This window comes from Lygodium microphyllum, chromosome 16 (genome assembly GCF_053477565.2).
Source record: "Lygodium microphyllum isolate KBCC chromosome 16, Lygodium_microphyllum_v1.1.10, whole genome shotgun sequence".
NCBI lineage: Eukaryota > Viridiplantae > Streptophyta > Polypodiopsida > Schizaeales > Lygodiaceae > Lygodium > Lygodium microphyllum.
The window spans coordinates 67,915,075-67,941,936 of NC_141150.1; the positions used below are offsets into that span (position 1 = coordinate 67,915,075).

The 26,862-nt window shown below is 37.4% G+C and overlaps 1 protein-coding gene across 9 annotated transcripts in view; it reads right to left on the reverse strand.

Annotated features, from left to right (window-relative positions):
• Positions 1-4,696: 4,696 nt before the first annotated feature.
• The window catches only part of LOC148022940 (2-oxoglutarate (2OG) and Fe(II)-dependent oxygenase superfamily protein), a 41,312-nt gene continuing 19,146 nt past the window's right edge, over positions 4,697-26,862 (reverse strand). The window contains exons 3-5 of one of the 9 annotated variants that reach the window (XR_015693563.1): positions 25,352-25,422; positions 25,063-25,186; positions 4,697-4,882 (exon numbers count right to left, since the gene is read on the reverse strand). Coding sequence is in view for 2 of the 9 variants with exons in the window: in XM_087695863.1 (XP_087551989.1) it covers positions 25,116-25,186; positions 25,352-25,422 (142 nt within the window). In the remaining 7 variants the exon portion in view is untranslated. Of the gene's footprint in view, positions 4,883-12,988; positions 13,762-13,961; positions 14,220-15,825; positions 16,112-23,315; positions 25,187-25,351; positions 25,423-26,862 lie in introns of those variants that run through there. The other 8 variants (XR_015693561.1, XR_015693565.1, XR_015693562.1 and 5 more) reach the window with 8 other exon arrangements.

Sequence of the window (26,862 nt, forward strand, 5' to 3'; positions counted from 1 at the left end):
TAAGCTCCCTCTCTTTCTCTCCCCTATCTATTCAATCTTTGCCATAAAGAGGCCATGAAGACAAGCTGAAGTGGGAACTAGCTATGTAGTTAGAAATGGATTCTAGCATGAAAGATAAGACTTGCGAGTTATTTCTTTATCAAAGGGAAATAATGCTTTGCCATGTAAGTGAATTTCCAAACTGAAGGTCATAGCAAAATTGATAATACTAGGCCAAAGTACAATGCATGTCTCGTAGCCAAAGGCTTCAAGCAAAAGAAAGGTGTGGACTTTGATGAGTCTATTTACCTATGGTGATAATGAAAAATCTACATATTATATTCTGATTAATGACTAAAGGATATATGGAGGTTATGTAGTTGTATGTAAAGAAGATATTCTTACATGGTGACCACCATGAGATCTATGTATAACAACTAGAGTGCTTTCTAGAAAGTGGCAAAGAAAAGATTATCTTTAGGCTAAAGAAGAGTCTTTATGGCTTGAAGCATTCCCCACATGAATGGTATAATAAGTTTTAATGCCTTTATGCAATCTCGTGGATATAAAGAAGTGAGTCAAATCGGTGCTTATATACTAGAAAGGCTAGGGATAGTAGCTTGATAAGCGAATGATATGTTAATTGCTAGGACAAATTGGAATGAAATTGATACCCTAAATAAAAGATTGATTGGAGACCTTTGAGATGAATGATTAGGAATATGCTAATCACATTCTTGGTATGTGCATAATTTGAAATAGAACAAAGAAATTACTCTATCTATCCCAAAATGATTATCTAAGGAAAGTATTGTAATGTTTCAATATGGAAGGGGAGGAGGCCATACATACTCCCTTGCCTCCATAAGTGAAAATTTTTGCTAATGATTGTTCCAAATCTTTGGTCGAAATGGTTGAAATGGCCAAGGTTCCTTATGCATCATATGTGGAGAGTCTCATGTATACCATGATTGCTACTCACTTGGGCATTGCATTTCCAATTAGTTGTAGGTTGCTACATGTCAAATCCTAGCAATAAACATAGAAAAACAATGAAAAGCATCTTGAGGTACTTGAATGGTACAAAATATATGGGTATACTTGGGTACATATATGTAGACCATACAAGGAATGCCGAGAACAAAAAGTCAACCATTGGATATACATTTACCTTGTATGGCAGTGCAATCTCATGGATGCCTCATTTTCAAAAATGTGTAGCATTATCTACCACGAAGGATAGCATATAACAACCCACTAAGATATGCAAAGAAGCTTTCATCTTGTGGGAGATTTGGGCCTTCGAGAAGACATGCCATAGTTGAAGATTGATAGTCAAAGTGCCATTATGCTACCAAAGAATCCTTTGTTTCATGCGAAGACCAAGCACGTAGAAGTGAAGTACCACTACATTCATCAAGTGCTTGAGGATAAGTGCATTGTGCTTGTCAAAGTTCATATTGATGATAACCTTGCATACTGATGTCAAGTGTGTTTTTTGAAAAATCAATATATATATATAATGAGTTGGAAAAAAACTTCCCTTGGAGCATGATCAACATCAAGTCCAACTTTAAGATGTAGAAGATAGAGCCCGAATGACATTTGCGGCCGATTTGTATGAAATTTTTGTTATTAGATCTTGACAAAAAAACACTTTAGTATTGGATCAAGCTAGTTGGCAGACCTATGATAACCCTACCTACTTAAAGCTAGCTATGTATATGATGTAAGGGGTGGACTCGCATGAAAAGAGGACTTGGGACAACGTTTGAGAGACAAGTGGCATGGAACCATGGAGATCGTGGTGGAAAAGCAATGACTTTCATTGTAGGACGTAGTTCAAAGCATCATCTTGGTGGCACCATTGGTGTAAAGATTGCACTACCAAATTCTAGGGAGATTCAAAGGCAATTAGTGATATGAAAACAGGGAGATTATTGATTGTAGTCCTTGTATGTAGGGGGGATCTTTTTTCCTTGAAGCATCACCTTAGTTCATGTGTCTGGTGCTACAGCCAAGAATATTGGCTAGAAAAGAAGTTTATGGTGCAAGTGTTTGAGGAGTAGGAACCGTGAAGGCTATCATGTTGTGTTTCTAGCTAACAATAATTAGAAGGATGCTATTGGTGTTTTACATGTTGAAGCTAGAAGGTTTCCATTGCAATATTTGGGGAGTTGTAGTAGTCATTGGCATGGAGCAACTATGAGTTTTTTGGCAAATCCTGTTTAATGATGGCCTATCTATGTGAGTTTGGAGGGAAATTTGATGTTTGTAAAGGAGGCTACATGATCAATATTTCCTTCGAGTTGATCTTCACACTATGTATTTGAAGAGTGTAATCAACTACATGTGGCATAGAAGTCATTGCAAAGATCGTGTTGTTAAGGAGGTAGATGATGTTGTGCTACCATAACAACATGTTTTGATTGGAGAAACCACCTTTCTTTCCTAAATTCCCACATTAAACAAGAATTGACAACATTGAGTGTGCAGCTAGTAAAGGAAGCAAATGTTCTTACCATCAAGACTTGCCAATTTTGAGTGGTGGAATAGTTCAATCTTTTCGAAATGGAGCACTAAGGGTATTATGCAATCGTGAGTTGTTGCAACTATTGAGGCAGTTCATAAGGTAAAGCAATGGGTAGTGTGGTTGATTCGACTAGAGGGAGAACTCAATATAATGTAAGGTAATCTTTAGGATGGTTACAACCGTTTCTTTTTGTTGAAGTTTTCTTATTTTGGAGGTTGCCTTGGAACTTAGTATCCATCAATGCTTCGGACTTCAAGTTGACTTCCTCTTGTTGTTTTTATGAACTGTCATGCTATTTTGGTATTTGACATCTACATGTGGAGCTACATGATTTAAATCCTATTTTGGACATTGCATTGTTTTCTTGACACTTTGTGTTGTTTGGGTCGATGGGTGGTGGTTTGGGAAAATGAAATTTCAATTACATTATCCTTTTACATTTTGGAGGTAGCTACAATGATTGTACTATATATATGTTAAGTTATCAAAGGCTAGCACCAAGCCATAGACCTATATCAATGCACCTTTTCTCTCATGTCTTCGAGTTGTGATTGGGATTTTCTTTGATCACCACTCATGTGACATCATTTTTGGTGCCCCGCCTGAGGAGCACTAATAGTGGTTTGGTGTTTCAATTTGGTAGTTATTCAATCACGGTGTGGCTAGCTTTTGTGGGGGGTTAGGCAAAGATGTCAATGCTTGGGTTGCATATGTTGAAATGTGCATGCAAAGGTTTCATATAATGGATGATGAAGCAAAAGTAGGTTTTTCTTTGCAAGTATTTGAAAGCTATGCCTTGGACAATATCATGTTAGCAAGGGGCAAACTATTGGCCTATTAGCATGCAATGACTTTAGGTGGAGTCCTCACACAATGCCCTAGTATCACCACATGAAACCAACTAGCCTATGTCATTGCACGACACAAATGCATGCAAGCTAAGACACAAGTGGATAACCATATCACTATTGGGGTTGTACTATTATGCAAGAGGCATCACAAGTGATGTGACTAAGCTCTAATATGTAAGTGTTGATATCATCACTAAGTTTTTATACACCAAATAGTACCACAAGTTATCTATCAAAACCCTTCCAGCTAGGCTCAACTTCTCTCTCTTACCACCATAGTCACCTCCTTCCTTCTCACACCCCAATCACTACATCTCGTAGCCTCCCTCTTCTTCACCACAAGCCACTTCACCCTTACCCTCATGGGGGCACCTTTCTCTCACCACCACAAATCAACCTTCATCCGCATTAAGGCCCTAGAGAAGATAGGGTTGTGAATGAAAGAGAGAAGGAGAAGGTAAAGGAGGGGTGCCTATGTAAGGAAGAAGAAGGGGGAGAGAGAGAGAGAGAGAGAGAGAGAGAGAGAGAGAGAGAGAGAGAGAGAGAGAGAGAGAGAGAGAGAGAGAGAGAGAGAGAGAGAGAGAGAGAGAGAGAGAGAGAGAGAGAGAGAGAGAGAGAGAGAGAGAGATTGTGTGTGTGTGTGTGTGTGTGTGTGCGTGCGTACGCGTGCATGCGTGTGCGTGTGTGTTAATGACCTATGGAGGCCAAAATTGACCTAAAGGACAAGATGAAATACATCATAATTTGCACATTTCACTTTGGGTGCTAGAAAAAGCTAAACTCTTAGATTATATTATCATGATAGTATGGGGCTACAATCTATCAAATAATCCACCTAGACTCTCTTAGATTATCACTTTCTTTCTATTTTAGATGTCCAAAACTCCGCTCATTTGTAGACTACCTATTTTCATTGTTTCATGCTTCCTATACTTTAGCTAGTTTTGCATGGGTGTAAGCTCATCTACCATCCATATCTTAGTTCCTTGCAAGGATCTACTTTGCTTCATTACCCGAATATTTCATTGCATTGTTATGCATTCTAAACATCATGTGCTTTCCTTTAAGAAAGGTGTAATGCTTGATCTTACAAAAAACAAAGGTCTTATCAAACATCTTTACCATGATAGATGCTACAAGGTGAAGAGTATGTGTTCATGCATTAGCAAACTATTAGATGAATGACCAACAACCCCCCTTTGTGTAGAAGGTAAGAAACCTTTGACATGAGATATATTGCAAATCAAATACAATGGAAAGATCTTGCCCCGATAATTTCTAGTCTCATTTTAGCACAAAAATTATGGAAATATATTATATCATATGGGTGGTACCTAGCTCCATGATGTGATAAAGTTAAATCAAACATATGTAAACAAAAAACTCATGGGGAGCTCTTACGCTCAACTCATGGGCTCACTAAGCTTACTTTAAAGGACTTAAACTTGGGTTGCAATGAAGGGCCAATCATAAAAAAGTGACTTGCTAAGGTTGAGTTGCTTGATTTTGAATGATCCACCTAAACATAACAAGCACAACTCATAATAGTGTTAGGCCTTGCCAAGAATCAATAACTTTGCAATTATTAAATGCATTAATTATATGCATGGAAAGCATGTTTGACCATTGAAAACATGTTGCCTGACAATTTGAAATAAGCTAAAAATTTTATTTCACAAAACGAAACTTACACCATCACTTACATCACTATAAGAAAGTAAAGGACTATGTAAGGGTTTTTCCAAAAGTCTCAACAAGGACTATGGATACATGACTGATTCGTTGATTTAATCAACACAATCTGAGACATTAGAGATGATTTTGTGACTTTAGGTCAGGTAAACATTGGATAGTCCTTGTAGCAAATGTTTTTATTTTCTAAGCAAATACTTCAAGCTTTTTCTCCATGAGTAGTGTGGTTTTTTTTGGGGTTGCAGACATTATTTTTGAGTTTGGGACTATGTGATACTAGTGTACACTTAAGATTTTGAGCTTGAATACCTTGGGTTTGGGAGATGGTACTATCATGACAATGAATGAGATATCATAAAGGCATGAACTATTGGCATGTGGGACCTTGGGGGCATTCATGATGTGAGGTATGCACACCATGAAAGAGAGGCATATATTAAGGTACCCACATGGCCTCATCATGTGAATGCCCATGATGGTGGGGGGTGGCTTTATGAGTGCAAGAGACTTGCATGAACAATATTGTCAAAGCTCAATATATCTGGGCATGTGACCTAGTGTCAGTAGCTAACGTAAAAATTTTAGTATAAAGTATTCTTTTATCGTCATATTCATGACTACAAACATGATTTTGTGCCCTTACCTTAAGCATGAGGGCATCGCATTGTTTCTCGAGGCCATCTGATCATGATAGTGGGCATGGTGTTAATGATAATGTGGCAATGTGCTTGTTATAGGCTGACAAGGCTTGAGCCATCAAGAACAAAGGTGGTGTTCCAACATAGCTATGATTATTAATTGACACAACCATATTTGGGTAATATTACTTGCCTATGTCCCATGGCGTTGTGGAGCATGTGTGTGTTTTTTATCTATGAAACTTAGGTGGATAATTATCTCTTCCTTAAGGAGATAACAAGAAAACTTCAAAGTAAACTCCCTAATCAAACACCTCCAAATATTCCCCTATATGAGCATTCGTATGGAACCAAGATGGATGTGTCCCACATTTGGATTTCCAATAAACCATGTTACTCTTTCATACACGATGAGAAGTGCAACAAACTGGGATTTTGACAAGGATTATAATGGATTTCTAATTTACTCTCAAAATGTGCATTTGTCATGAGGTCTCTGGGTGAATTTTCTATTTGTTATGGCATTTGTTAGGAAGTGGTTTAGTAGTGCATCAGGAAGCAATGTTGATGTATTAGAAAATAATGTCGCTACACCACTTATCCAAACATTGAGGATTTGTGAACTAAACTTCACCAAATATCTATAAGTTGGATGGTACAAAGTACAATCTATGAAAGTTAAAGATTGTTGTCCTTGATTTGTATGAGCTTCTAGAGATAGTGTTGACAACCACCCCCCAAAAACCTAACCCTAACCCATCAAATTGGAGTGTAAAGGTTCCTCATAACGTTGATCTATTATAAGCTTGAAAACTTAGAAATACGAATGTTATGGATACCTTAGTTACAAGTAGTTTTGATAGATTTTTGATTCAACATCAACTATGGTGTCAAAGGCTTGGAATATAGTAAAGAATCAATATGAGACCTAAAATCAAACAATTCTTCAAAAGTTGGAGAATTAGCTAGCCATAGATAACTTTGTTGAAGGCAAGATAGCATATGCATTCATAACCTAATTAGGAATACACCTCATAGATTTTTGGTACTGTGATACAAAAGACTAGCAAGGAGCTAGTTAGGTGATGTCTCTAGATGGCTCTAGATATTTCCACCAAAGCTTGATTGGGCTTATAACATCTCTTAACACATCACAAGCATTACCAATTGAGGAATTTTGCACATTAATAATGGAGAGATAGTTTCCACTTGATGTCCTTCCTTCTCTACCAATGTAAATGAAAAAGTTGGTCCCTCCACCAAGACTAATGGTAACAAAAGGAAGAATAGTGGCAAGAAGAATTTTCAAGGAAAGTCTTCCTAATGTAAGAAGTAGGAACATGCAATTGCAAATTCCCTTATCAAAAAAGAATATGAAAAGAATGTTTCCTTAAATCATAAATGAAAGGAGACAACCAACATGGTTGAAGCAAAGCTAGATTTATTTATAGCTACCATTGAGAGAATGTGCTCCTCAACTCAAGAATCAACAACCACTAGCTCATGGATATTGGAAAGTAGTGCTCCATGTCACATGAACAATTAGGAAGGCCTATACAACTCTCCAATCTCTACAATAGCATGTCCTTTTGATGATTGGCAATGATACAAAATGCATGGCTTAAGACACAAGCACTAATTCATTAGATACAAATAGCAAAATAAAAAGAACTTTCAAATGTATCTTATGTTGCAAGTATTAGCAGCAATCTATTGACCTGATGGTACTTAGAAGCCAGTGGATCTATTAGTTAAGACAAAGATTTCTCATACCAAGTGGATCTGGAAGGCAAAGCACCAGGCTAGTGGAACCTTAGAAAAGTGCAAAGCTAGACTGCTTGCATAAGAATTTGATCCAAAAAGCATGCCTCATCCTCATCTATTGATCAAAATTTTTCGTCTCTTAAATACCCATGGGAGATGGTCTTAAGGCTCTAGGAGGAGGGAGATAATAGGTGAAGTGGCAAGAGATAGTGGGTTTAGTGATTGCAAGTGGTGGTGGCTTTATGTAGAAAATCATCCAAGGGATCTCTCTCTCTCTCTCTCTCTCTCTCTCTCTCTCTCTCTCTCTCTCTCTCTCTCTCTCTCTCTCTCTCTCTCTCTCTCTCTCTCTCTCTCTCTGTATGTATGTATGTATGTATGTATGTATGTATGTATGTATGTATGCCTAACTTCTCCCCTTCCTTCATGCACAACCAACCTTATGGGGAGAGGGAAAAAACATTGTAACCTATAACTAAAATAACTTCATCTTTGTACCCCCTATCCCTGTGGTTCAACATGGGAGAGGGATGCTACACTAGATTATGCACAGGTAATAGTCGGTCATGTGTAGAAATTGCATACATTGAAGCATCCTTGTCTTCATGTTTTACCAAGAGTCTAAGAACAAACAAAATGTTTCCTATTTATATTAGGAAGTCCTATCCTTGTATAACTAGAAAACGATCTATAATATTCTCTGCAAGTCCCAATAATCTAAGATAATAAATCCCAAAGAATTATATCAAAGCTTTCGATATATCCACTATAGAAATTGCTTTCAATATATCCACTTGCAACATTAGAATACTCTAAATCCCTATCAATATTCAATGTGTATCACCTCATAAGCTAATGTTCGTTATCTATTGTCTATAATAAACCATGATGCGAGTATACAAGTCTTTGTTAAAAACTTTTGAGTCTAACCTACTCATTCTTTATGCCGCCTTATACAACCCACTGTCTCTCTCTCTCTCTCTCTCTCTCTCTCTCTCTCTCTCTCTCTCTCTCTCTCTCTCTCTCTCTCTCTCTCTCTCTCTCTCTCTCTCTCTCTCTCTGTGTATGTGTGTGTGTGTGTGTGTGTGTGTGTGTGTGTGTGTGTGTGTGTGTGTGTCTATATATATATATATATATATATATGCCTACCTTCTTCCCTTCCTTCATGCACAACCAACCTTATGGGGAGAGGGAAAAAACATTGTAACCTATAACTAAAATAACTTCATCTTTGTACCCCCTATCCCTGTGGTTCAACATGGGAGAGGGATGCTACACTAGATTATGCACAAGTAATAGACGGTCATGTGTAGAAATTGCATACATTGAAGCATCCTTGTCTTCATGTTTTACCAAGAGTCTAAGAACAAACAAAATGTTTCCTATTTATATTAGGAAGTCCTATCCTTGTATAACTAGAAAACGATCTATAATATTCTCTGCAAGTCCCAATAATCTAAGATAATAAATCCCAAAGAATTATATCAAAGCTTTCGATATATCCACTATAGAAATTGCTTTCAATATATCCACTTGCAACATTAGAATACTCTAAATCCCTATCAATATTCAATGTGTATCACCTCATAAGCTAATGTTCGTTATCTATTGTCTATAATAAACCATGATGCGAGTATACAAGTCTTTGTTAAAAACTTTTGAGTCTAACCTACTCATTCTTTATGCCGCCTTATACAACCCACTGTATCAAGCAAGTCCGTTGGCCATGTTGTATGTTGTGTTTTCATTTTGAATTTAAATAACTTAGCAAACCAAGACACCATTGTAACTAAAGGGAAGGAAATGTTAATCGACAACCATCTATAAACATAATATAATATATTCCTTTTGTGCAGTCATCTTCAAGCATACTCTTTGCTTAAATCAGTGGATGCTTTCTCCATAATGTCACGAGATAAGATTTTTCTCATCTAGTGCATGGTGTTGAATCCTTGGAAGTTGCCCCCTTGAATGAATCTAAATCTTCTAAGAATTTTTCCTTCTTCAACCCTACTATAAATGTTGATCAACTTAATTACCAATTGTAATTTGTAGTTTGAGATGTAGCTTACCTCTAACTCCTTTTTGTGAAAGGAAATACTTCACTCTAAGCTCGTGTGGGAAAAAATATATTAGGAATAAATACTTTGTTTAATGTAGTATGTAGTCTTTCAAGGTCGAAATTGTGAGAGAATTTTAGCCAGATGGATACATTTTAGGAGTTTTTTTGTGATAGCAACACTAATCTTTTGGACTTAGAGATTCAAAAGATAGCACATCTATATAAAAAATTGAAGAATTCAATCAAGATCACCTAAAAACACTCAAAAACAAATGCTTTCTAGCAATCTTTTACCCCATTTTCTAAAAAACAATACTTGATCAATGAAACATCTGCCAACCTATTTAAAATCAAGAAGAACGGAGTCCCTTTTTTAAAACCCTATCATAGTCCCTATCACTGCAAATAGCATAGTAGCTTTTTCTTACCTTGTATTCCCTAGCATATTTTCTACCAATGCAAATAACATCACAACCCTTTCTGATTTGTTTTATTTTATGGATCCTCCTATTGTTCTTTTGAATCTATCCAATATCAACTCTCAACATCTTACAATTTGATTGCCTTTTTCTTTCCACAAAAAGACAATGGCTAATTAACATGATTGCACAAGGTTTTTCTTGCTCGTGCCATGATAGCTTTTTTGCCACCAAAAATAGTACATGTTGAAATATTTAAATCCCCATCTTGCATCACAAATATAGTAATGTGTGTTGAAATATCTTCAAACCTCCTACATTTTGCATGCATAATTGCACTCATATTTAAGTAAATGTAGACATTTCTATGTGCATGAGTTCCCCATAAGATGGTGTTGCACGGCCTTGATATGTCTTTGCCCTAGGCAAGAAGCGATGAATAAAATTCTATGCATCCATGAAGCTTATTAGACTATTCGAAAGTAGGGCATGTAAGGCCATGTAGATAGTTTAATAGACAGTATCTTCATGGTCATGTAAGGTATAGTAGATAGGTTAGCTATATTCTTGCATCATCCATCTCATCTCCACAAATCAGCTAGATTGACCTATCAAGTATACAAATGGCCTACTAATGAATGGTGAAATGACATACCACAAATGCAAATGTAAATCACTTTGTTGTAACAAAACAGGTGTATAGATCTTTGGAAGGTTGCATGGAATCTTATTGTCATTCCACATAAAGAAAAGGCATGTATGAATAGACATTAGTTACTATGATCCTTGGAAAGAAAACCAAGGCATCAACATGGGCCTATATCGCTAGTTATGTTTATCATTGAATTCTGAACAATGCAAATGCAACTTTGGATCAAATTGTCTATATAGATTAACATAGAATCCCAAGCTAAAAATACTAGCAATGCATTGGTGAGAAACACTACTTGATTAACCTTCCCAATTGCCAATTATGCTAATTTCTTTAGCAACTTAATAAATAGGCTTCCTTGACTGACCGTGCCCATGCTAGAATGAGGATAAAGCACACGAACTAATGCACTTGGTTGTGCAAACTTGATATATAATGTAGAATACATTAACCCCTTAACATTACCTTGAACAATGTAGTCCTTCTTGTAACATTTGAGAGCATTGATGATATGACATTATAGATTGTACATTTTACATACTCAATACCAATCAATGCATTAATAATGTTATATTCATTTGTGTTCTAAGCACAAAACTATTATGCATTGGAGGGTCTGAATAGTTTGCTTTTTACCATGTGTTTTCTAGAAATAGCAAGGGTTAAGTTAATGTTTCTAGCCCTTGAATAGCACAAGACATGATTCAAACATTTGAGTGGGCAATTATACTCTCTTTTATCTCTATTTTCCCACTTGTGCATTTTTAAAGTTATCCTCTGTGTGTGTGTGTGTGTGTGTGTGGACACACACACATCCATTCATACCAAAGCTTGAACTAAAGAAGTGACACGATCAAATTACAATAAAATTAACATGACAATTGTGATGCATTGATTGATGTGTATACACACTTCAATGTTTATCATGTGTTGGACAACTAGCCATATTATGTGGATCATTAGGAGCTAAATGCTAATCAAGCTAAAGTCCATTTATCATGATGTTGCAATAGCTACCAAAATATGTGATAACCAACACAATGTCCATTTTGTCCAATTGATTATGTTCTTGAGAACATATCATAATGTCATGTCCTAAAATAGCCTCCATTTATTAGTCATAAGGATATTGTGCTTTTTGTGAAATACATTTGATCAATATATGCATACCTACATTAAGCAAGAAGGATGCTTCACCTTTACAAGGTAATGTGATGTTGCTCATTACATTGATGAGCATGAAATAATTCCTCATTGAGAATGAAATAATTCCTAACCATATCAAAATACATCCGTTGTGTTTTCTTTCAACTATACTAAACACATATAGCTTTAAATTGATTGGTGTCAGACATGTTGGATGTTTGCATCATGTAGTAGATGGTTCAATCAAGATTCTAGAGCATGGAAATCATGCTTAGACATATGTACAACTACTTTAAGATTTTGGCATCGATCCTACATACCTTCCTATTTTGAAACATTCACACTAGTATCAATATATGCAACACTATTGAATATTGTTGTTGCATAAGCAAAATCATGGCAAGCATTGCAAATTTGAGCTTAGAAACACTACATGAGATGCAAAATAAATTCTTGTTCTCAAATGTAGGATTGTATTGCCTTAAATTATCTCGCTAGTCAACAAATTTCAAATGTATGTTTCCACCATTCTTTTCTTGTAAAAAATTCCTAGGTTTCTTAGTGGGAAAAGACATGATTGAAAGCTTTCTATGCAGAAGGGGCATACTATGTACCTTGTGCCCTTTTAAAAGGCTCTTATATTCACATTATAGCAATTGCTATGTAAGAATTTCTTGAATCTAACACTCAAATGGTGCACACTGGCCTTGGTGAATGCTAGGTCGAGTTGGGGTTTTTTAATCTACTTGAATTTATACATAGTAGTTTTCCATATTGCTATGTCTATGTGGAAAAGTGGTATATCCCTAATCTATAGTCGGTTTAAATCACTTTTTACCTTATGGGATTTGATATGCCCATAATAGTTTCTATTACAATATAATGGTGGATGCAAAATATGGGGGGAAATATTAATGTATTATCCACATGATGTTTGCATTATGGTTCCATTAATTCATCTCTAATGTGAGAGCTCCCACGATATATACTTGTACAATAGAGGGGGAAATGAAAGAAGGTTTTATGTGCATATTAAACTATGCCATTTAAAATTGCATACATTGAACTTTTCATTTTTCATCTGACCTTGAAGTTGGCATGCATAGTATTTTATAGATAGGGTTGAACATATGTGAACAAGCATCTATACAAAATGCATAGAAATTTTCATAAAAGAGTTGGCATCGAATGAGAACTACCTAGTCTAGGAAAGGCACCTCCACAATGGCTTTAGAGATATCAAATGATAAAGTAGATTTTTCATGGCAAGCATAGAGGACTTTCTCTATACCAATCAAAAAGCTCTCACACATTCTTATTTCATTACATTTTTATTCATTAATTCATCAATGTACAATGAGGATAGTCCTCAAAGAAAGCTCTATCTTACAAATGTCAAATAAATTGTAAAATCTTTCCATCATGTCCAAAGCCTCCAATAACTTACCCATCTATAACTATGAAAGATATCACAATACATCCAACATTGTTTCACATTGGGAGTGGAATGTAGAATGTAACCAATCAAATCATCTATCTAAGAGAACTCTTTTGGTTCAACAATGCCAAAATAGGTATGGCAATGTCTCTAAATGCTTTGAGCATCTTAGAGTAAAGCAATTCATTACTTAACCAATATTTTTCAATTCGAAGCACATGAATCAAACATCTCCCAAGAAATAGCCATCATTTTAAAGGCAATGTGTCTTTCATGTTTTCCTAGGATCTAGTATCCACCAATTCAATGGCTTATTTGTAACACTGGAGAAGAATGATCATATTGATTCATCCATGTACAAGTTTAAAATATGCGTATAAATTCAAATGGAAGACTCTCATTTTCCAATATGTAAGTGTTTCCATCTCATTGACTTGAGGGATGGGCTAATAAAGTTGTAATCAGGTTTTCTAAAAATGAAAGCATCTATTAAAATCTAATCTTCAACCTAGACAAATTGTCAACCTTCACAAGCTCTTCAACTAGCTAAGAGTTCATAAAATCACACTCCAATATTCCTTCCAAGAAACCTACCAAGTCATTATAAATTACATAAGACTTTCTTCGTGGATATACTCTTTCAAGTTGCATATTTAGATCACCATATTAGACAAATATCAAATAAGTTGAATAAACTAGGTACAAAAAATCAAACAACTATCATCCCTTCATTTTCACTTACAATTTAACCTTGAAAGTGCTTGAGATTACTTCTTAATGACAAGCAGTGTAATGATTAACAACATAAGTGACCCTTGATTTTTCTAGCTAGTACATAATTGTGAATAGGTAATAATCACAAGGTTTCCATGCATTTCTATGAGAAATTTTATCAAGCTTGACTAATCAAAGTGTCTTATTTTGGACATGGCTTTAAAATAATTGCATAGCCTAAAACAGCAACCAATGCTTTTGATCCCTTCCCATCATACTACACTCTCTGAGTGTTCCCAGAGGCTCCTCTCCCCTTCCCTCATTAGAACATGTTCTGTTGGAAAATGATATTAGAGATACATCACATTGAAATACCATGGCAACAAATTGCACTACTCTAAGACCTATATCCAAAAGCCATATGATTGGCTTCCAAGAAATTTCACTTTTATTTTAATTCCTTGGCATCCAATTTACCTCTCTAGTTTTATAATGACTTGTTAACCTCTTATGTATTACAAGCTATTAGCTAATCGCATGACCTTGAAAGGAAAAGGCTCCAACTTGTAAAATTAATTTGTAAACCTACTAGAAGCCAAACAAGGATAAAACTGCCAATAAGTAGAGAACCTCCCAAAACGATGAATGTGCCCATGTATACTTTAGAGATGTACAACAACACCACATTCCAAGATAGCAAACAAGCAACTCTAACAAATAGATTTCACCAATCCTCATGATGATGGAAGTCTTGACCAATTATCCTTTTAGCACTTGTGTTTGAGAATATAACCACAAGGGTTGTTTTATTGCCAATGCCTGGTTTCTTCATATATGTTCATAGCACATCAAGTTTTACAAATAAAATATCCAAAGATATAGTTTTAACATTTTAATAGTAATGAGAAAATCCATTAAACATCCATGATGCCTCATTCTTAGGCAAAGCCCAAGCTCATTATATATGTTGCACCTCTCAATTTGCATATTCAAAGCATCACGAGGAGTGTATTTTGTATGCTCAAAAATGATGAAAGAAGTTATATATTATTCATGTCCTACCTCAATCAAATAGACCTCTCTAGATATTGTCATCAATATTCGAATCAATATCTTATCAACAATCATCAAGGTTCATAAAATTGACATTGTTGGTGTCAATCTGACAATCCCATGTTTCCATACTTCAAATACGTGTCCCTACTTTTATGTGTGATTAATCATCTCCACCAAGACTTCTCACAATTCATCATAGAAATACTACAATTCACCACCCTTTTTTTAGTTTATGGGAAATTGTGCTTGGTGTGTGGTATTATATCTTCTTAATTTTTATTGACTTTAGTCATTTGCTTATAATTTTAGATACCTATCAATTGGTGCAACTTCTATGAGTTTATTTATGTTTAAAATGTCAATGTTAAAGTCTACAAGGATGAAGGTTGATTTAATTGTTGTGTAAGTTGCTTTTTCATTTGAGAGAAAATTTGATGGTTCAACTTTTGGATTTTGATATATAAAGACTATTACTAACATAATGTTGTTGGGTTGGATGTGATTGGCCAATATGCTTCCATAACCTGTGATAATGGTGATTTGTTTGAGTTTGATGTTTTGGTTGAACAAGAGTATAGTATCAAAATCTATTTTCGTTTGTAAAGCTTAAAGTCTTTTAGTAATGAATATAGTTTAATGTTGGCTATACGTGATTCATTAATGGTCATGAAGTCTATATGTCCAAGGTTTGGTATGTTGAGGAACCTTAGCTAAGCAACTTATGAAAAAACATAGTATACTTACTAGAAATGCATGTAAACTTTTCTTCAACATGTGATTCTTGGTTAGCAATGTCTAGTTAGGATGGTAAAAATGCATCCATAAGGATTTTTTAGTGCCATGCATCTAAATTATGACTACCCACAATAATTAAAAGTATCAAATATAGTTCACATGTTCATCTATCTAAAATACAACAAAGCCGATATAGTGGGCTTTCTCAAGAGTCACAAATACAATGGATGGGAATAGAGGGGAGAAGGTACAAGAAGATAGCTCTAGGCATATCACCTCAACAATTGATAACAAGGATGTTAGCAAGGAGATGCACCGTATACATGTCACACAAGGTGCATTGTTCACCTTGTACCCATTCATGTTGTTCCACACCTCATGCTTATGTTGATCCCCTTGCTCACCCACCTCTTCACACTGCATGTGCATCAACTCCTACAAGTACATATGAATCCCTTAACCACTTACCTAGTTCATTCTCTCTCTCTCTCTCCCTCTCTCTCTCTCTCTCTCTCTCTCTCTGAGCAGTTCCACACCGTACTGGGAGTACCTCTAGATTGTATCTAGTCCAAATATCATTTTGTACCTACTCAATTTAGTTCAACATGTCACAACTCTATAGAAACAGAATTTGTATCCTTTTTCATTAATTTATCTATATAATGATTTATTAAATTTATTTCCTTTGCACTAATTAGATATAAAGAAAAGTGCATTGGAGCTGGCCACTGATGAGTGGTCACAGGTTATGGTGGACCCACACGGTGGGTTAGAGAAAAGATAGTTCACACTTCCACCTATATGACCCGATTGGGCGCTTGTGACTAGAACTCACGCATATCAGGGTTAGACTCGCACACAGAAAGGATTGATGCCTTGAAGTGTGGGCTAGATCCACCAGAACAGACAGTTACAATCAACAAGATGGCATGATCATGAAATGCTTGTATAATGTGCATGTGTGGGCTGAAAGCTTGAAATGCACATTTCTTTGCATAGGAAAGTCACATGAAGATTCGGATACCATTTTTGCGATGTACACGGAAAAAGCTTTCATATGATACCCATATTGGGGGGGTCCCTAAATTCTAGGAGGTCCCTAAATTTTAGGAGCCTCGAATTAGCCTAAAAATGCTAGTCCTAAAAAATAGGGATGTCATTCTAAAAATAGTAAGTTTTGTACTCTGACTGTGCTTACTAAATTTGGTTGTTTCTATTCTTGACAGTATTCAACCCAAAAAGGAAGGCCATAGAGAAGAGACAAGTGTCAAGACACTTGTCACACAAGTTTCCAAGTGTCCCACCACTTGTCACATCTCATGACATGTGGCTGGACACTTGTCTTGTGCTACTCCACTTTCCCCTTTTGTACTAGCTCTCCCCTCTCCTATAAATAAGAGCTCGTTTTTCTTCATTCAACATCATTTTTCTTTGCTGTAAACTCATGTACAGCACCCACAAATAGCCAGAAACTGGCCCCATCCATCCCCATCATCATCCCCTACTTCTCCATTATCAAATTCCTCCATATTCCCTCTTCTATCACTGTTGTTTTACAAGACAGCAAGCCTGTAAATTCATTACAACACCTCCTTCTTGAGCTCTTTCTTCCATTTTAGCTACAAGAAGCAAGCCCTATCCATGTACTGCTGATCAACGATGGAGAAAGGCTGAATTCCCCTTTTTTCTTCTCTCATACTGTAAAGAAATCAGTTCTTATCATTGCATAATAGATAATGCATGTGTGTTTGTACATCTTTGCATGATCTTGTGAGAGTGAGAATTACTTCTTCTCACTCTCAGGTTGATTGTAACTGAGCTCTTCCCTAAGGAACTTGGGTTGAGCAGAAATACATTCCTTCGGCGGGGGGGGGAGGGGGGGTTGCCCATCTTCAACCCTCAATCTTGTCTCCATTACTTTTACATTTTTATGGCTGTAATTTTGTGAGTAATTTTCATTTTCAGCTTTAAGTGTTCATTCTCTTTTCTATTAAATCTCGAAAACAAGCAAATATCATAATTGTTAAGCATACTACGTTGTTCGGGGCGTTTACAGTGGTATCAGAGCTTTGGCTCGGTCCTCACCCCCAACACTGGTAGTGCTTACAACTATAAGTTTGTTTGTTTTCAGCCCTTGCATTGAGTGCGTGAGCATATTTTTTTTTTCTTTAGTCTCAATGGATCAATCGAGTGCTATCCTTCAAGCCATTCAAAGTCTTAGAGAGGAGAATCAGCAAATTCGTGAGCAACTTCTCAAACTAGAAAACGTTGAGAATCCCAAAGAATTCAAGGAAAGAAGCCCATCTAATTCAAGGAGACAAAGCTATACCAATGAAAGGAGCCGATCAAGAAGTCCAACTACTTCTAAGAGGCAGTCCCATTCTACTTCAAGACAAAGAAAGAGATCGCGTCGAAGCTCATCCTCTTCTTCAAAGTCATCTGGCGCCTATTCTGATGGATCCTCTTCTAGTAATGAAGAGTCACACCCTTCTCGTGGAAGACCTCATCATCGTCAAAGGCATCGACATTCTTCACCCTCGTCTCCATCTTCATCCCCATCAAGCACTTCATCATCTTCAACCTCAAGATCCGAGCATGGACGAAGGCATAAGAAGAAGAAGAAGACTAAGTCACTATCTCAACTTGAAAAGAAGATCAAGTTCAGTATGTATGATGGTTCCCGAAATCCTGATCTTCTTCTGAAGTTTATTCGTCAATTTCAAATTTTGTATGGTCGTGACAAGTATAAAGAAAAAGAAAAGATTAAGTTTACAGCTTTACATTTAACCGACTTAGCCCATACTTGGTGGACGGGGTTGGAATATGATCATGCTGCCCCAAAATCATGGCGGTCCTTTGTTCGCCTGATACAAAGCCAATTTCTTCCTGTTCATTTCAAAAGAGATGTAAAAATGGAATGGGATCGGCTTTGGCAAAGGAAAAATGAGTCACTTGGTGACTATACCAAGAGATTTTGGGAGCTACTTTTGAAGGTCCAACATTTCAAGAAGATCAGCAGTTCGGAAAAGCTTAGGAAGTTTCAAGGAGGTTTGCATTTTAAACTTCGTACTGCTCTTAATCATTATCATTGTTCTAGTCTCAGGGAACTCATTGACCATGCTGAGACATGGGAAATGGAGCACAATGGCAACAAATCATTCCAAAAGAATGATAAGAAGAGAGTAGCTGATGATGAGGAGTATTCAGCCCCAAATGAAGGACAAAAACAGTGGCAAAAGCAGCCATCAAATCAAAAGAAGATGAAGCCCTATGCACCTCCTAATGCTCCTCAATTTCGCTCCAATCTATACCCACAAGCAAAGCAATTTTCCGAAGAAGAAAAGCAACGCTTCATGAAAGAAGGGAAGTGCTTTAAATGTGGACAAACAGGCCACATAGTGAAGCAATGTCCAAACAAGGGACAAAGCAAGGTTTCTGACAACAAGCCTAAGTCACCAGTGAAAATCAATGCTATCAGTGATGTAGTTGCAAACACAACTCACACTCCAGAGACGCGCAAATTATTAAAAGCTTGGGGACAGTTGCAAGGTAAGCAAGCACTATTCTTGATAGATCTTGGGGCGAATGAAAATATCATTTCCTTGCAATTAGCTAAAGAGCTTGGATTAAAGAATGAAGAGATGGACACTCCGGCAGAAGTTCGCCAAGCTCTAAATGCTGATGAAGGTGACACAGTGAAGACTGTGATACCCTACATTGGCAAGCTCAAGTTTCAAATTCAAGGCTACAGTGACGAAGATACCTTCTGTATCGGAGACCTTGATGGTTGCGATGTGATTCTTGGCATGCCCTGGAATCATAGAATAGATTCAACCATCTTCTCTCAGAAAAAGAAGGTAGAACTCACCAACAAAGACAAGAAGTACGAGATCCAAGCTGGAGTTTCTGGAGACACCATACCTATGGTAAGCCATATGCAAGTCTCTAGAGCAATTAAGGATTGTGTTCAATGTTGTCTGCTTTATGTCACTGATGTAAAAGATAATATGAATACTGAAAACCAAGAGCGACTTCAGCTCTTGGAAAAGTATAAAGATTGTTTTTTGGAAGATCTTCCTTATCAGCTTCCCCCAGAAAGGCCAGAAGACCATCATATTGATATTATCCCGGGCAGTTCTCCTCCTAATATAGCACCATACCGTGTGAGCCGTCCTCAACAAGAAGAAATCAGAAAGCAAGTCGAAGACCTACTCAACCGTGGGCTAATTAGGCTAAGTAGCTCACCATTTTGTTCACCGGTTCTTCTTGTTCAAAAGAAAGATGGCACATTCACGATGTGCATTGATTATCGAGCCCTCAACAAAATCACCGTGAAGAATCGGTTTCCTATTCCTAGAATTGACGACATTTTGGATCGTCTAGGAGGCTCAAAGGTTTTCAGCCGCATTGATTTAAAGAGTGGTTATCATCAAATTAGGGTAATACCACAAGATGTACACAAAACTGCTTTCCGCACTTCATACGGTCTTTATGAATTCTTGGTGGTTCCTTTCGGATTAACCAATGCACCAGCCACCTTTAATCAAATGATGGAGCGCATCTTTAGAGAGCATCGACAATATGTCGGTACTTTCTTTGATGATATTCTTGTCTTTAGCAAGAATGAAGAGGAGCATCATCAACACTTGGAAATTGTTCTACAATTACTACAACAAAATCAACTCTTGGTAAATGGTAAAAAGAGTGAATTTTTCATGCATAAAATAAATTACCTTGGGCATGTCATCTCTTTTGAAGGGATTCAGATGGATCCTGAAAAGATCAGGATAATCCAAGAATGGCCTCATCTTCGTGATGTACATGAGGTGCGATCGTTTCTTGGCTTATGTTCTTATTACCGCCGCTTCATCAAGCATTTTGCACATATGGCTTCTCCACTTCATGACCTTACAAAGAAGAATATCTCTTTCCAATGGAAGGAAAAAGAGAAGGCAGCCTTCACAAGGCTGAAAACAGCTCTTACTTCTGGACCTGTTCTTATCATTCCAGATCTGGTAAAACCATTTGTGGTGGAAGCAGATGCTTGCGGTGATTGTATTGGTGCAGTGCTAAATCAAGAAGGCCATGCCGTAGCCTTTGAAAGCCGCCGTCTAAATGATGTGGAGAAAAGGTATGACATTTATGAAAAGGAGCTCTTAGCAGTGGTTCATGCTTTAAAGATATGGAAACATTATCTTTTAGGCAATGAATTCCTTATTAAAACCGATCATCAAAGCTTAAAGTATTTCAAGACTCAAAAGCATTTGCAGGAGAAACATGCAAGATGGGAAAATTTCTTGTCTATGTTTCATTTTCAAATTATGTACACTCCAGGGAAACAAAATGTAGTTGCTGATGCACTTTCTAGAGTGCCTCGCATTGCAACTATTACAGTGGCTCATCATGAAGATTTTCAAACGATGAAGAATACTTATGATGAAGATATTGATTTTGCAGCAATTTGGTCAAATTTACAGCAAGGAGGTTCTCATCCAGATTATTCCATCAAAGACGGTTACCTTCTCATGAACAATCGCCTTTGTGTCACTCTTCCTGTTCGACAAAAGGTGCTTAAAGAAAGTCATGAACCCCCTTATGCAGGGCATAGAGGGAGGGCAGCCACTCTAAGTGCAATTGAGCGCTACTTTTATTGGCCAACATTACGAAAAGATACACATAACTTCATTGAGGCTTGTCTGGTATGCCAAAAATCCAAATATGATAGGCAGAAGATTCCAGGATTGTTGCAACCTCTTCTAGTGCCCAAAGATCTATGGGAATCTATCACAATGGATTTCATCTCAGGTATTCCAAGAACACCTCAAGGTCATGATATGATTTGGGTCATAATTGATAGATTCAGCAAACAATCGCATTTTATTCCATGTCATAAAACATTGAAATCCGCACAAGCTGCAAGACTTTTCATTCAACATATCTTCAGATTACATGGTATGCCTTCTGAGATCATTTCAGATAGAGACTCCAAATTCACAAGTAACTTTTGACGTGCTTTATTTGAGAATTTGGGAACCACTTTAAAGTTCTCCTCAGCTTTTCATCCTCAAACTGACGGCCAAACAGAGGTGATGAATCTCACTCTTTTGGATATGTTGAAAGCTTATGTTAGTGAACATAAGTCACAATGGGAGAAATATCTTCCATTATTGGAGTTTGCTTACAACAATACAGTGCACTCATCCACAGGGAAAGCTCCAAATGAAATAGTACAGGGTAAAGTGATTCCTCCTCCAATTATTCGCACTAAAGATAAGATTTTTGATGCTGATGAGATTGCTTCAGATTTAAAAACCGCAATGGATCAAGTTCGAGCCACTATCAAAGTTGCCCAAGAGCGACAAAAGAAGCGAGCAGATAAACGAAGAAGACCTTTGGCTTTTGAAAAAGGTCAATATGTCTTGCTAAAGTTTGATAAAAGCAGGCTCAAACAAGGTTCTCGTCGAAATTCATCTTTTTCAAAGCTCTCCAGTAGATACTTTGGACCCTTCAAAGTGATTGAGAAAATAAATGAAGTTTCTTATCGACTTGAGCTTCCTGCTCATTGGAAAATACACAATGCTTTTCATGTAAGTTTGCTAAAACCTTACATAGGACCAGAACCAAAGGAACCCATTACTGAAGATCCTCCAGAAGTTGAAGAAACAAAGCAACTCTTGGAACCTGAAAAGATTTTGTTTCTCAAGGATCGAACCACGAGAAGTGGCCTTATGACACGAAAATTCTTGCTAAAATTCAAGAATCTACCCACCACAGATGCACAGTGGGTAGATGAAAAATTCATGAAGGATTACCCAAATATTCTACAACAATATCAAGAAGGTTTTCAGCTGAGAACAGCTGAATAAAAGCCAGAGGGCTGTCACAACTCTATAGAAACAGAATTTGTATCCTTTTTCATTAATTTATCTATATAATGATTTATTAAATTTATTTCCTCTGCACTAATTAGATATAAAGAAAAGTGCATTGGAGCTGGCCACTGATGAGTGGTCACAGGTTATGGTGGACCCACACGGTGGGTTAGAGAAAAGATAGTTCACACTTCCACCTATATGACCCGATTGGGCGCCTGTGACTAGAACTCACGCATATCAGGGTTAGACTCGCACACAGAAAGGATTGATGCCTTGAAGTGTGGGCTATATCCACCAGAACAGACAGTTACAATCAACAAGATGGCATGATCATGAAATGCTTGTATAATGTGCATGTGTGGGCTGAAAGCTTGAAATGCACATTTCTTTGCATAGGAAAGTCACATGAAGATTCGGATACCATTTTTGCGATGTACACGGAAAAAGCTTTCTTATGATACCCATATTGGGGGGGTCCCTAAATTCTAGGAGATCCCTAAATTTTAGGAGGTCCCTAAATTTTAGGAGCCTCGAATTAGCCTAAAAATGCTAGTCCTAAAAAATAGGGATGTCATTCTAAAAATAGTAAGTTCTGTACTCTGACTGTGCTTACTAAATTTGGTTGTTTCTATTCTTGACAGTATTCAACCCAAAAAGGAAGGCCATAGAGAAGAGACAAGTGTCAAGACACTTGTCACACAAGTTTCCAAGTGTCCCACCACTTGTCACATCTCATGACATGTGGCTGGACACTTGTCTTGTGCTACTCCACTTTCCCCTTTTGTACTAGCTCTCCCCTCTCCTATAAATAAGAGCTCGTTTTTCTTCATTCAACATCATTTTTCTTTGCTGTAAACTCATGTACAGCACCCACAGATAGCCAGAAACTGGCCCCATCCATCCCCATCATCATCCCCTACTTCTCCATTATCAAATTCCTCCATATTCCCTCTTCTATCACTGTTGTTTTACAAGACAGCAAGCCTGTAAATTCATTACAACACCTCCTTCTTGAGCTCTTTCTTCCATTTTAGCTACAAGAAGCAAGCCCTATCCTTGTACTGCTGATCAACGATGGAGAAAGGCTGAATTTCCCTTTTTTCTTCTCTCATACTGTAAAGAAATCAGTTCTTATCATTGCATAATAGATAATGCATGTGTGTTTGTACATCTTTGCATGATCTTGTGAGAGTGAGAATTACTTCTTCTCACTCTCAGGTTGATTGTAACTGAGCTCTTCCCTAAGGAACTTGGGTTGAGCAGAAATACATTCCTTCGGGGGGGGGAGGGGGGTTGCCCATCTTCAACCCTCAATCTTGTCTCCATTACTTTTACATTTTTATGGCTGTAATTTTGTGAGTAATTTTCATTTTCAGCTTTAAGTGTTCATTCTCTTTTCTATTAAATCTCGAAAACAAGCAAATATCATAATTGTTAAGCATACTACGTTGTTCGGGGCGTTTACACAACATAGCATAAATGTTAGCTTCACTAGGACTTTTGAAATCTCCCAGACATTTGTATGCAACATTTTGGTCTCATAGGCCAACTTGGCCTGTTGTAGACGTTAATATAGCTTTCTTTCTTCTTCTTTCTTTCTTTCTCTCTCTCTCTCTCTCTCCATCACACTAGCTTCCACCTACACACAATTCACACCCCCCATCACAACCAACCCACACCACCTACCACACACAAGCTTGTTGACATCTACACACATCATGGACATGAGGGGACTACTACAACTAGACTCGTTAACATCACTAGCTACACTCACCTCATAGCAACTCACTTCAATCATACACTCAACAATCACCATGAGCTTCCCTCAATACCCATGGTCCACAAACAACATAGGTCCAAGTGTCACCCCAAAACACTTGGTATGATGGGTGTCAAGCACAGTAATGTGAGATATAGTACCACAATCGGCCTTAATAAAGTTTTATCAAGTAGTATTGGTTCGAGGACATACAACCATGAGGACCGTGAGTCCTAGAGGTGTATCCCTACAAAGGGCACAAGAGATTAGAGTCAACTTGGCCTACTACGCCAACTCTTGTACCTAGGAGATACATGAGGCTATTCCAAGAGCATGCATACGCCCCCTTACAGTGAACACATATCTGACTAGTGTGACTCAAAGAAACATTGTTGATGCAAGTTCTACAAAGGAGTTTGTAGTTCCCCGAAATCCATCCTCAGATGTTCTCGTGTCATATGGGTCTGTATGATAAAACTTACCCTGATTAGAGGTGATATACTTACTAGAACCTTACATCTAGATTTGTACGATGAACATAACCTGATTAAAAGTGAGCTAGCATTTAAATCACTGGTGTACAATCTGCTCTCACACATTCAGTTGGCCTCTCCAACTTGGTAGCCCCTGGGTGAATGATCTACCTCCAACTTACAGACTTCCACTGCTGAGAATTTGGCAGACAAATTGAAGCAAATGAACATCCCTATAATTTGCACATACAGACTGAAAGATAAGGATTATGAATTGACCTTTGTTCTCTTCCAAATCATAATCTACATGCTCTTGTAAGGAAGGCAGGTAGTCATGCTTTGTAAACCGCACACTCCAGAAATTTGTAATAAGCATACTTGATATCAAATTGCATGTCATACCCTGAAAGCATAATAACAGAATTTGTCAGTAAGAACAAACTACTGAATCTAAGGGTGAGGCTTTAAGCTCCAATGAAGCACATAACTCATACATTAAGGTGAAGAACAGCATCATTCTCTTTTTTTTTAAAGCTTCAGGGAAACTGCTCAGGATGAGGTTACTTACAGTAATTTACAGCAATTGTCCGACCTTCTAGATCTGGAGATTGCCTCACATGATGGAACCACATGCTGGGTCTACAATCAGTAGGTAAAATCAATTTTAAAAAGTAGCTTTTCTTTTGACAAATTTTAGAAGTAAAAGTTGCTGGGTTTCAATAAGCTAGTGAAATCAATCCTGAAGAAAAAAGGCTTTTTAGATACCAGTCATGACTAATCTAGGGAAAAAGTGGTTACGAATTATACCCCACTGTCCATGTAAAGATAGGCCAATTCTCTAAATTTCTTCAATGGCAAATCTTCTTCCAAAAATTTGTTATTGAGCTCACTAAAATTTAAAAACATAAAAGACACTAAAATCATCCATGCGAGGACCTTGCCATGTTTGTTTTGAAATCAACTCAATAGTGTGGCGAAGGTGATGCAAAGATTGCATCCTTTTTCTTTTCCCTTTGAATAGATTCGTGGATCATTTTCTTTAGCAATACCATAAGATATGAGCCACTTATGGACTCAGCTGATTTGCCAGAGAACCATAGAATAAGATATATCTTCAAGTGCTTGAGGGCTAGTGCAATGTCTGAGTCGTAAAATTATTGGGCACCGGGCAACAAACTAGAAAAATTAAGCACTACCTTTTATCTCTATCATAAATGGTATTGTCTCTGACTATTAAATATGGTGTGAGCATTGACATGGGCACCGTCCTTTCAGATCAGCAGCCTTGGCCAGAGAGCAGGCTGGACTGATCAACAGTCGAACTTGTGGGAAATCCACATAATTCACAGCCCCAATGCAAGAATTGTGAGTGCGGCAGGCCAATGCCAAGAAGGCTGTAGTGTGTGATTAGGAAGGGCATGATTCATTTATATCAGTTTTAAGCTTCTTTCTCATTGTATCTCTTGTTGCGAAGAGATGGACTAATAAAGTACAGTAGAGGGCTCACTTGGTTTGAACAAAAGAGTTAACACCCTTTGTAACAAGATCATATATTAGCAATAGTAGGACAAACTCATGCATGAGAAGACCTAGAAGCTCCACAGAACCTAAAAATAAAGAGGCCTTGGATGTCCTTGCAATCACATTTACATATTCTCACGAGTACAATTGAAGGGAACTTTTTTATGCACAACAGTGTCTATAGACGAGATTTTAGCTGTGAGTGCGCAGCAGAAGAACACGAACATGGAGAGAGTGGAAGAAGAAATCTGCACAGACCTCGAAAGAATACTGAATATAAAATGGACTGACCAATCCCTGCATGTAGCCCAAAGCATCAATAAGGCCACTGGATCAGGCATGATGGAAGAATGCCACTGGCTGAGAGAGTGCTGAGATCTACAAGACAAGATGGCTACCATTGTGCGCAGTCCCAAACTGGTGAACTCCTGCATGATCATGCCAAAAAAGTGGCCAACCTGGTCAAGCGCTGCATTTAATGCAGCCAACTCATATAAAAGATGATTGAAGCCTCAAATTGGGCACTCCAGTTTGAACGTAGCCCCTGGCAGCCTAAAA